The 12,958-nt window shown below is 43.7% G+C and overlaps 1 protein-coding gene across 1 annotated transcript in view; it reads right to left on the bottom strand.

Moving 5' to 3' along the window:
* Positions 1 to 12,958, bottom strand: part of IPO11 (importin 11) — a 450,706-nt gene that overhangs the window by 122,132 nt on the left and 315,616 nt on the right. Inside the window, exon 28 of the mRNA XM_066602787.1 lies at positions 10,885 to 10,980. Coding sequence (XP_066458884.1) covers positions 10,885 to 10,980 — 96 coding nt within the window. The remainder of the gene's footprint in view (positions 1 to 10,884; positions 10,981 to 12,958) is intronic.

Here is a 12,958-nt window from a genome sequence, read left to right as displayed (position 1 = left end):
CATTCTGTTCAATATATTTATCAACGACCTGATAGAGGGAATGCACAGTAAAATATTAATATTTGCAGATTACACAAAATTATACAATATAATCAATGCAACGGAGGACAATGTATGGCTACAAACGGACCTAGATAAGCTGGGGGCTTGGGCAGAAAAATGGCAAATGAAGTTTAATGTTGATAAATGTAAGGTTATGCACATGGGCAGGAGAAACGGATGTCACCAATATACACTAAATGGGGTACTGCTAGGGAAAAGTGATATGGAAAAAGACCTGGGGGTACTAGTGGATTGTAGATTAAACTGGAGTAACCAATGCCAGTCTGCTGCTGCAAAAGCTAATAAAGTCTTGGGGTGCATTAAAAGAGGTATAGGGGCAAAGGACAGGAACATTATTCTACTGCTGTTAGGAATACTGCGTACAGTTCTGGTCACCGGTGCTCAGGAAAGATGTTACAGCACTTGAGGGGGTTCAAACAAGGGCAACTAAACTAATACATGGAATGAAGGGACTGGAATACCCAGAGAGGCTATCAAAATTGGGATTATTTACCCTGGAAAAAAGACGGCTAAGAGGCTGTCAAATAACTATGTATAAATACATGAGGGGACGATACAAGGATCTCTCCCATGATCTATTTATACCCAGGACTGCGACTGTAACAAGAAGGCAACCGCTACATCTAGAAGAAAGCAGGTTTCATCGCCAACACAGAAAAGGGTTCTTTACTGTAAGAGCAGTTAGACTGTGGAACTCTCTGCCTGAGGATGTGGTGATGGCAAAATCCATAGAGGAGTTTAAAAGGAGACTTGATGTATTTCTAGAGGGGAAGGATATTACAGGATATAAATATAAGGTTAATTGTTAATCCGGGTATACAGGCAGGTAGGAACTATTAGGGGTTGATCCAGGGATTAGTCTGATTGCCATTAGGGAGTCGGGAAGGAATTTTCCCCCAAAAGGGCTACTTGGCTCCTGCCTCTTGTGGTTTTTTGCCTTTTTCTGGATCAACAACATAGGAGGATAAACAGGCTGAATTAGATGGACATTGTCTTTATTCGGCCTTACATACTATGTAACTATGTTTATCCAGATCCTCTCGCAACCGCTTTGCATCCTCTATTGTGTTAATTTCTTTACATAGTTTTGTATTATCTGCAACTATTGATACTTCACTATGCAATCCTTCTAAAGGGTCATTAATAAATATATTAAAAAGAAGAGGGTCCAAAACCAACCCCTGTGGTACCCCACTAGTAACATGTGACAACCATCTCCCGTATTCTTCATAGTCTGGGTTGTGGGGTAAGTTGGCAAGACGGGAGCATTTTCTAACAAAGAAAAATATCCAAGCCTGGCTGTTTTGCTAAAACTTACATCAAGTCTGCCAAAAGTATGAGGGAGAACGTATTATGGTCTGATAAGAACATGGTTGAACTTGGCCATAATTCCAAAAAGTAGGTTTGGTTCAAAGCTGACTTGAATCTATGCATGAATTCAGTGAATCAGAAGTTGTGCCATGTTATGAATGGTAAACTGAGAAAACAAGGAATTTCCTAGTAAGTGTTTGCCAATAAATCACTAAATCCATAGTGCACAAATAATGTGAATATTTTTCTGGAAATACATGTGCAACAGCACAGCATCCCTTTAGTCATCTGTGAATAAAACGATGTCTCTAAGGCTGGATAGGGCTTAACTTAATTTTCTAAGACAAGCCCTTTCAGTAAAGGGTATCTGGCTTAGGAATATTGAGAACTACTGCTCTTTATAACTATAGCTTCTGATAGATGTGATTTGGCCCCCGGTTCCTATATGATGCCTAGAAAAAAGTCACTGGAGTTGTCGTCTGGCAGGGATTTCTACAGCCAAGATTAGAGATGAGCGAGCATACTCGCTTAGGACAATTACTCGAGCGAGCATTGTCCTTAGTGAGTACCTGCCTGCTCGGCAGAAAAGATTCGGGTGCCGGCAGAGGGCGGCGGGGGGAGAGCAGGTGGGAAAGGAGGGGATATCTATTTCTCCCCCCCACTCACCCCTGCTCACTCCTGCAACTCACCGCTCACCCGCATCTTTTCTTCCGAGCGGGCAGGTACTCGCTAAGGACAATACTCGCTCAAGTAATTGTCCTTAGCGAGTATGCTTGCTCATCTCTAGCCAAGATGGTAGACAGAGGTCAGACTATTCTCTTCCAACAAGTTACAGTTTGAATAGGGTGAAGATAGCAGAAGACTGTTGGGTACATCTGGGGGTATAGAAAAAGATTTGATGTGTTTCGAGGAGTTTTCTTTAAGAATTAATATACAATCATCTTTAAACTTAGTGTGAGGCCGTCAAAATAAACGTTTGATGGCCCTTTGTGTTTTTCTGATTGTACGGCATTTCTTAAATTTAAGCATATTAGCCCAAAAGAGGTAAGCCAGCCTTATCTTTTGAGGCACAATCATTACTTATTAGGTTAGCTGGGTAAAATTGTCAGATCAAATAGAACACATATGAGCCTCTGATTACATGGTTCACATAGCCCCATACGAAAAGTACTTGGATGACTGAGTCCCAAAAGAGGTGTTAGATACCTGGTTACTATTTATGAAACCTATTTGTCACTACAAGTTCATCTAAAACAATTTGTATGTATTTTTTGTCTACTTTCCGCTACTTACCCCAATAGACATTTTCTTGTAATTTCATTGTGTGATAGAAAGGTAAATGAAATGTACTATACATAAATATAAGCGTCTGCACTCTTAGAATTTAAAAAAACGAGAAGAAAATAGGCTTGGGTATATCGGTGGATCTATAACGACACTGTAGCAACCAGTGCCAGGCAGCTGCTGCTAAGGTAAATAACATGCAGCAGGTCTAGAAACCCATGATGAGCACATAGTACCCCTGTTTCCCCCAAAATAAGACAGGGTCTTATATTCATTTTTTCTCCAAAAGCTTTTAGATTTTTACATGAGCAGCTGCCTGGACACTATTTACATTGACTTTTTTAAATTAACTCTAACTAGGGCTTAATTGTGGAGTAGGGCTTATAGGTCAAGCATCCTCAAAAATCCTGAAAACTCATGCAAGGTTTTATTTTCATGGTTGGTCTTATTTTCAGGGAAACGGTATTTTTTTTAAAATAAAAAATATTAACCCTTAAGTACCAGGCTGTTTTGTACCTAAAGGACCAGACACTTTTTAGGGATTTTACTGCCCTATTTTGTTCCTTCAGCCACCAAAGTTATTTTTGCTGCATTTTTTTTACCTGTGACATATTGGGCTAAGTTTTTTTCACTGGCATTTTTCCACTTTTTATTTTTATTGGGGGTAAAAAGCTAAAAAGCTGATCATAACATTTATAGTTGTTGACCCAGCTGTTCTGCTCTAACAGGAAGCTCCCGGCGGTCACGTGATTGCCAGGTGGCATAGTGCAAGAAACGCTTCTACTTTCACTTTTTAATACATAGCACTCAATAATTGTCTTCAGTGGTCAGGTGGCAGCCGTTCATAAACAAATACTAGGAGGACTGTGAAGCTGCAGTGGTGGATAGCGGAGGTGAGGATGGATATGTTATACTTAAAAAATTGTCTGACTGGTAGACAACTTTAAAGCGTTTTTCTGGGTAAATACTATTGATGACATGCTCAGGATCAATCAGCAATAGTTGATCACTGGGGATCTGCTGCTTGGGATTTCTGGCGATCAGATAATCGCTGAGCCCGTTGTCAGTGCAGCATGGATGGACACTGTCATCAGGGAAGACTAGGAAGTCTAATAGTTGGCGTCGCTCCTACTGAAATCACAAATTACACTTCTGGCTCCGACTCCAATAATGGTTTCTAGCCCCATTGCACTGGCAGCAGCCCAGGCAAGCAGCTGATTGCCAGAGATCAGCTATTAATGACCTATTCTAAGGATAGGCCATCAATAGTATTTGCTGGGAAACCCCATTTACACAAATAGGTGGAATGAAATTCCAAGAAATATGATCATAGTTGAGATCATTTAGTTTGGAAACATTTTGGCTTAAGCCGCCCATATACGAGATAATTTTAGCCATTCTGGCTGAGGCAGACTTCTGCCTGACGAAAATGTAATCGGCCACATTGGAAAATTTTGACCATGCTCGGCTGAATTTGGCTGATTATTTCCTATTAAGCACAAGGTACATGACTTCTTGATTAGCCACTTTAATTTCTCCTAATGCTGATGGGACCTTTTGTATGAACAATCCCACAAATGTCTGCATTGTCTTTTCTGCGTGGCCAGCTTTAGTGGTGACCAAATTCAGCCCCCGATGACAGCGATGGTCTGGAAAGAATTCGCCATGTTTTACATTTTTGTTCAATAGTCAGACAAAAGAAGAATGTTCTCAGAAAGATCTTTCCTCTGTTGCCCTGTGTTATTGAACATGTCTGCTCAGATTGTACAACTGTGATGGCTGATATGGACTAAAATGTAAATGGCTGCATCTGCATAATGATCGTTTACCAATCGCTAATTTAATAGTCGTTCTGCTAGCAACCTACTTCTAATCTATTTTGTATGGCCAGCTTTAGACAGAAAGGTCTCAAGATGTGCCAGATTTATCCTCTATCATGTGTGTAAACCTAGCACATTTTAAAGGCAACCTATCATCACCTTTGAATCCCATACACTATGTTATGGGACTCAAATGAGTGTGAACAGGGAGCTGTGTTTCATACACATTGGAAGCCACATTCCGGCTCTGTGTCCCCGTGAAGTTGGTATATGCATACAGTTACACGTCTTAGCCGGCTCTGTGCGCGCGGTCTCCTATTCATCTCTATGGGAGAGCACGTGCACACAGACATCTGAAAAGAGTCACGCTTGCGTTCGCCACTTTTGTATCAGTATGAAACACCGCTCTCTGGACTCCCTGTTCTCTTGCCTTTAAGCCCCTTAACGTAGATCCCCTTTAACCCCTTGAGTGGCACGCCCGGAAATTTTCCGGGACGAGCTCCACTGCTCATAGTGACATAGCCCGGAAGATTTCCAGGCTATGTATCACTATGGGAGCTGCAGAGCACAATGCCACAAGCTGTGACATTGTGCTCTGCCTGCACAGACCCACAGAGAACAAAGCAAGGGCTTTGAAAAACCAGCAGAAGATATTGCCGACATGTCGGCAATGTCCTGCTTTGTTTATAAGTTGCCATAGAGACCATCGGCTTGTCAGAAGCAAGCCGATGGTCTCTGTGGTAGGGAGAGCTTGGTGCTCGCCTGCCAGAGGACAGCTAGGTACTAGCTTTTACAGCAGAGATCAGAGAAAACCTCCGATCTCTGCTGTGTTAACCCTTTACATGCTGCAGTCTATGTGACTGCAGCATGTAAAGGGTTGTCACTGCAGCATGTAAAGGGCTGTCACCATCGGACCCCCGGAATGTGATCAGGGGTCCTGATGGGTCCCTGTGGAAGTCCCCTAAAGGGACAAAAAAAAAAAATGTAAAAAAAAAAAAAAAAAGTAAAACAAATTATTAAAAAAATTAAAAAAACACTTGTCTCCCTTTACTTTGTAAAAAATCCAAAATACAATCACACATGTGGTATCCGTGTGCGTCGTAATGACCCAGAGAAGGAAGTTAATGCATTATTTAACCCCTTAATGACATGGCCCCTTTTTTTCTTTTTTCCCCATTTCTTTTTTCCTCCCACCTGTTTAAACAATCACAACTTGTCCCGCAAAAAACAAGCCCTCATATGGCCATGTCAATGGAAAAATGAAAAAGTTATGGCTCTTGAGACACAACTGCAAAACTAGTTGAAATTCAATGATTAGACCATTTTAAAAAACCTGCCCTGGTGGGCACGATAGGGTGGTAGGAAACCTGCCACTCAAGGGGTTAAGACTGCCTGGCTAAAGCTGGCCATACACATTACTACAGTCTAACTATTGAACAGTATTAGCACATCTGCCCCAGTGGTTTTTGATCATAGTAAAATTAGAAAATGACAAACACCAAAGTGAAAAAAAGGGGTATTCCGGTTGTGAAGTAAATTTTCAGATATGAAAGCTGTTCTGCGTCATGTTCATGCAGAGCTGGTTATGGGTATAAATTGAGCAGCCATTACCTTCTTATCCTGCCCTCCGTTTCAAAAGCCATAAGTTTTTTATTTTTCCGTCGACATCCCAGTATGAGAGCCTGTTTCTTTCATGGCAAACTGTAGTTTTTATTGGTGCCATTTTTTGGGTAAATATACTTTTATTGATTTTTTTTGATAGCAGGGAGAGAAAACATCAATTCTGCCATTGTTTTCAGCATAAATGACATAATACATTTTTTCTGCGGGTCGGTACGATTACAACAATAGCTAAATTCTTCTTATTTTTTAGGTTTTTCCACGTTTCAAACAACCCCTTTTTTTTTTTTTAAATTAGTATTTTTCTAAATCGCTGCATTCAAAGTCCTATCCCTTTTTTATTTTTCATGGACGGAGCTCTGTGAGGGCTTGTTTTTTTTGCGTAACAAGCTGTAATTTGTATTGGTATAATCTTGGGGTACATACAGCTTTTTCGATCACTTTTAATGCATTTTTTGGGAGGCAAAATGAATAAAGCAAGTATTTTGCCTCAGATTTATAGTTTTTTTTTTTTTTTATATAAATCAATATTTATTGGTTTTAGAATAAACACAGATATACATAACAAACATATATCAAAGAAGGGGTACAAATATGAACCATAAGGCCTCCTTCCCACGAGCGTGACGGGGTCCGCCGCGTAATATTACGCAGTGAAGCCCGTCACGGCGCCCCCCAGAGCCCCTATACTTACCTGCGGGAGATAGCGTGAAATCGCTTCCCCGCCCACCACCGCCGCGTCACCGCCCGTCACCGCCCACCACCGCCGCGTCACCGAGCGTGTCACGTGACGCGGCCGGCCGCGTCATTTGGCGTCAGATGACGCGCGGCGGTGGGCGGGAAAGCGTTTTTTCACGCTATCTCCCGCTGGTTACAGCGGGAGATAGCGTGAACGGACGGCTTCCATTGACTGCAATGGAAGCCGTCAGTGCGTACAGCCCGTCCTCACCCGCAGAAAATAGAGCATGCTGCGGGTGAGGACGGGAGAAATCGCGGTGCGTAATTCCGCGCTGGAATTACGCATCGTGAGCATTGTGCTATTAGGTTCAATAGAACCTAATAGCTGCGGGCAACGCAGCGGATTTTCGCCGCGAATTACGCGGCGGAAATCCGTTCGTGGGAAGGAGGCCTAAAGGCACAGGTGCGCCTCCCCCGTGAGTTCTGGAGCAAGATATAACGTAACTCAATACTTCTACAGGCAGGGGGGGGCCCGCTTAAGCGAGAAGAGAGGGGTATGTGGACCTCTTCTTGAGTGTGAGGCTGTAACTGAGGTGAGATAGCTATAGGTTGCGCTCAGCCGCCTCTTAGATACAGACAGAACAAGACAAACAGTCGGGGGAGTAAATTAAAGAGTAATGGGGAAGGGAAGAGAGGGGAGGGGTGGGGAGAGATGTGGTAGGAAGGAGGAGGGGAGGGGTACTGCACTTCCAGAGTAGATCCGTGTCTCGATGTGCCGTTTGATCATATGCACGACCAAAAGGTTGCCCGATATCTTCCCTCTTTAGAGCTAAGAGGAGCAAACGGCGTTTTGGGGATCAAACCGCCACACAGAGGAACCAGGAGGAGGGTTTAACCGCAGAGGACTAGAGTGCCTGGGTCACGAGTCCGCTTTCCTAATCCCCTGCCAGGGTTCCCAGATCTTCAAGAATCTATCATGTGTTCCGTTTGACCAGCTTGAGAGCTCCTCTAAATTCGCTAACCTATCAACTTTGGACCTCCATAGGGCCATCGTCGGAGGGTCCCTCTGCTTCCACAAAAGTGGAATAAGAGATTTGGCAGAGTCGATCAGCAGGGCGACAAGCTTGTGCTTGTATGGGTGGAAGGTAGGGGTAGGTCTCCACAGGAGGACCACATCTGGGGAGAGCACTAAGTCTGGTAGGAGTTTTTTTTAACACGATTGCCAAATCCTTCCAGAAAGGAATGATATTCGGGCAATCCCACCAAATATGAAGGTAGGAGCTTGTGGAGCTCCCACATCTCCAGCACATGTCCTCCGCCACCAAATTATGGTCATGCAGCCACTGCGGGGTCCTGTACCACCGCGCCAGGAGCTTGTAATGTGACTCCTGGGCGGTGACGCAAGGGGAGAGCCCGAAAGCTGTCTTCAAAATCGCTTTGGTCTCGCTTTCTGAGAGGGAAATGTGTAGCTCCTTCTCCCAGGAGAAGAGGAAGGCAGGTTTCCCAGACGAGGGGCGGAAAACGAACTTTTTGCGGATGAGAGAAATTTTCCTCAGAGGGGTTAGGGAAGATGCCAATTGCGGTTTCAAAAGGAGTAAGTGGTCTAGAGGGACCGCGGGTTTTCCGAAATTCGCTCAGGACCCTCATCACATGGGCCGACACCAAGAAGGGGAGGGGGCGATTTGGTAGGAGATCGTCCGTAAGAGTGAGGTCAGCCCCCTGCTCAAGGGTAGGTACATCGTGGAAGTGTTTGCCAGAGAGCATCCTCCACGCCCGTGTCGAGCAAGAGTCTAGGGAAAGATTCATAAATTTATATAAGGCAGACAGGGGCGTGCGAGGGGAAGGGGGGGGGGGGGCAAGGTCCTCCCCAGGACAGCCCAGGATTCCATTGCTCCCTCCAGAAGAGGATTTTTCTTCCGATCTCTTCTGCTCGTCCCCTCAGGGAACCAGAGATCCTCTATCAGAGTAGGGCCGTAGGATCCTTTTGCCAGGCGTTGTAACAGCGGATCTCTATTAGGGTGTGTAAGCTCTATCCAGTGGTTCAAGAGAGTAGCAAGATAGAACTCCCGTGGACAGGGGAGGTCCACTCCTCCTTCCGTGCGCCTTTTAATCAACAGGCCATAAGCCAGTCTAGGCCTCCTTCCCATCCAGAGATATCTGGAAAAGATTGTGCGAAGTGCTTTGAAGAAGCTGGCTGGGAGGTAAATGGGGAGGAGCCTCATTTTATAAAGGATTATTGGGATAACATAGGATTTTAGGATGTTCTTACGACCTAGCCATGAGATAAAAGGGAGATCATATGATCTTAGCAGTTTTTTAACTTTGGCCAGGACGGGGAAGAAATTTGTCGCGAATAGGTCTTCCGCTTTCTTGGATATCTTTATGCCTAGGAAATCGATTGTCGTGTCGGACCACGCAAATGGGGATACTTTTTTGACAGCATTAATTTGGTTGGCGGGAATGGAAACATTTAGAGCAATTGACTTGGTGAAATTAATTTTAAAATTAGATAGGTCACCAAAATTTTCTAGCATAGAAACCAGGCGAGGGAGCCCCTCCTCCGGGTTAGTAATAAGGAAAATAATATCGTTGGCGTAGGCCGCCGTCGAGAGAGTGTCATTCCCAATTTTGAGACCTTATAGTTTTTTTAAACGCTTTTTGCTGTGCAGGATAAACAGTGTGTTCAATTTATTATACAACTCGTTACAGATACGATGATATCAAATATGTGGGATTTTAATTTTTGTTTACGTTTTTTATACTAAAAAGGGAAGAGAGTGCAAAAAGGTTTTTTTTTTTAAATATTTTTTATATCCTTGTCGGGGACTTGTACCATAGTAGCTATGATCACTATGATAAAGCATTGCAGGACTTATGTACTGCAATGCTTTATCGCTTGTAATAGCGATCATAGGCAACGCCAAGCCAGGACACCAGTATCTGGTGTCCTGTTGGCGTAGCAACCCATTGCCCCTCTGCAATCCCTCTGCAATTACATCATGGGGGTCCGATGACGTCACAGAGGGAGCGCACTCCCTCTGTAAACGCCTTGCATGTTGCAATCTACATAGATTGCGGCATGTAGGGGGTTTAAAGTGGAGATAAATGCTCTCATTGATCTCGGGTGTTGCAGCGTGAGACTGGCTATCAGTAACAGCTGGCTCCCACTGCAAGATAGAGCGTGCTTAGCTTCTGATCCCACGCCATCCACATGACGTAAGGTTACCACGCTGCCATGACGTAACCTTACATCCTGTGGCGTAAAGCTGCAGATCAATAATCCAAAGTAGAACCACATTGCTAACTTTAATAACTTTTGATAATCATTCATTTGTCAGCAACTTGGTGTAACCGGAATGTCCCTTTAGGCCTTAGTCAGACGGGCGTTTTTTCGCGCGATTTGCAGATCGCATGACGGATGCGCATCCGCAAATCGCGTGACCGGTGCCCGAAAATCTGCTCCTAGCCGCGTTTCATTAGAAACGGTCCGGAGCTGTCCAGCGCATTGCATTCAATGGAGCGGCAATACAGCCCGCTCCATTGAAAGTAATGCGCTGCGGGCGAGTGTGGGATGAATTGTCGGGAAGGGCTTATATATTTAAGCCCTTCCCGACAATTCATCCTGCGCTCGCCGGCAGCCCATTGCTTTCAATGGAGGCGGCTGTATTGCCGGCTCCATTGAATTCAATGGGCAAACATCGTTCTTCTCTGTCACAGCTGTTACAGAGAAGAATGATTTGTCTTCTATATGTTCTCAATGGGGTCGGCGCTGCTGCCGCCGGCCCCATTGAGCGCATATAGAGAAGAGAACAGGAATCGCAGATCGGTGCGATCTGCGATTTCTGTTCTATAATTTATCGGACGAGCGCATAAAAGCGCTCATGTGTCCGATACCATTGCAAAGCAATGGTTTTATAAAATCGCATGTGCATGCGCAAATCGCGGCAAAAAACGCCCGTCTGACTAAGGCCTTAAGTAGAGTCCAGTTCAGTCCAACAATAGATCTTCATCAGACCTTCTACAAATCTGCATCTTATAAGATACAACACCTTGAAACCCAGTGTGCCGAGGATCTTTCTAAAGTTTCTATGACCAGTGTAACACTTACTCCTTGTATGAATTTGTTTCCGGATCTTCTGTCATTACATCGTGAAGACTTTCCACGCAGATATTAATGATTCCACAGAACTTATCTTGGATAATACTGTAAGCAAAGAAATACAAGAGCATAAATTATCAGCAATAGGTGGCTAAAACCAAAAATCAAATATATTATTATGTGAATACAGTATCTTGACTATGAATGATCCATATTTCTGGTGTAGGGAAGCCAACCAAGAGTAAACAAGGGCGATGCGTCCTAAAATGTACAGACCGAAAAGAACTAAACTGCAGAAGAGTTGATACGAGGCTCTACAATCAATTACAGAGATTATTTCATAATATTGAGTTTTTCAGCTAGAAATAGAGTAAAAAAGAAGGACGAAAGATTGTCCTGAGATATATATAGTGCTGGATGGAGACATGTGAGGAGATGACAGCTGATGTTCAGGAGGGATGGTTGTCTGTCAGAAGAAAGGAACATTGTGTTATGTAGGACACAGTAAATGGGATTATGGTAGGACAAGTAGAAGTCACTACATTAAAGAGAACCCGTTATTAGATTTTGCCATATTAAAGGGAACCTGTCACCTCTAGAGATGAGCGAGCATACTCGCTAAGGACAATTACTCGATCGAGCATTGTCCTTAGCGAGTATCTCCCCGCTCGGAAGAAAAGGTTCGGCTGCCGGTGTGGGTGACAGGTGAGTTGCGGCTATGAGCAGGGGAGAGTGGGGGGCAGAGAGGGAAAGAGAGATCTCCCCTCCGTTCCTCCCCGCAGCTCCCCGCCAGCAGCCAAATCTTTGCTCCCGAGCGGGCAGGTACTCGCTAAGGGCAATGCTCGATCGAGCAATTGCCCTTAGCGAGTATGCTCGCTCATCTCTAGTCACCTCCTATAAGCGTCATAAACTAAGTTATGGTGTTATAAGGATAGGTCTCGTTGAGTTTGGGGGTGTCATTTTCATATTTACCAGGCTCTGCCAACTTCCACTGGTGACAGTGCGGAACTAGGAGCCCTGCAAGTATAGAACGTACACTGCCGTACCTGTCCTATAAGCACCATAACTCATCTAATGGTACTTATGGGAGGTGACAGTGTCCCTTTAACCCAAGAGCATGATGGAGTAGCACCTTTTAACACTATTCCTAGCACGCCCTTGGTAGACTCATCAGGTTAGGGTTTTTTTTTTTTTAAATGAGTTTAATCAGGTCCTGTGCTGTATCCTAATTAGAAACACTACAGCTCTTTCATTTCAATGCATAACCAAATTTGTCGATTCCTACGTACAGAATTAAATCTACCTGCTGTTTTAACTCCATGAGAACACAGACATTTTTAATTTTTTCTTCCCTGCTTTCAAAGAAAATCATTACTTATTTTACCACTGACAGAGCTGTCTGAAGGCTTGTTTTTTTGACAGATGAGTTATATTTTTGAATGGTACTATTTAACGTACCATATAATGTACTAAAAATCTTTTAAAAAGTGGACTGAAATTGAGAGAAAACCGCAATTGGGCCAATTTTGCATTTTTTTTTTTTTTTTAAAATGGTGCATAAACTAACAAAAAAAAAGACATAACTCTATTCTGTGGGTCTGTACAAATAAGGCAATACCAAATTAATAAAGTTGTTTTTGTGTTGTATTACTTTTAAAAATGGAAATATCTGTAAAATGAATTGCTCTCTGTCGCTAGCTTCTGACCACCAAACAGTGCTGTGCAAAAGTTTTAGACCGGTGTGGAAAAAATGCAGCAAAGTAAGAATGCTTTCAAAAATAGCAGAGTAAGGCTGCGCTCACACAGCCCGCATTTTGCAGCGCTCAGCGTGTTTGAAATGCTGCGCCGTACAACGCTCCCATTGATTTCAATGGGGCCTCACAGACTAGCGCTCGAAGACAGCGTTTCTAATGCAGTGATTTGTGAGTGCGGTCTGCTCTATTACCATATGTTTAAGCTCTTTTTAACGCACCTCATCACTAATTGTCATGATGTGGTGCGTTCAAAAACACTGTCAAACGCTGTAGAATGTGTTTGGAAACACCACGCGAAAATGCAGTAAAATCCGAGAGCTCTTCTCAAG

This window comes from Eleutherodactylus coqui, chromosome 5 (assembly GCF_035609145.1).
Source record: "Eleutherodactylus coqui strain aEleCoq1 chromosome 5, aEleCoq1.hap1, whole genome shotgun sequence".
In the NCBI taxonomy this organism is placed as follows: Eukaryota; Metazoa; Chordata; class Amphibia; order Anura; family Eleutherodactylidae; genus Eleutherodactylus; species Eleutherodactylus coqui.
Note: the sequence above shows the minus strand (reverse complement) of the source record. Positions and strands in the feature narration are given on the sequence as shown.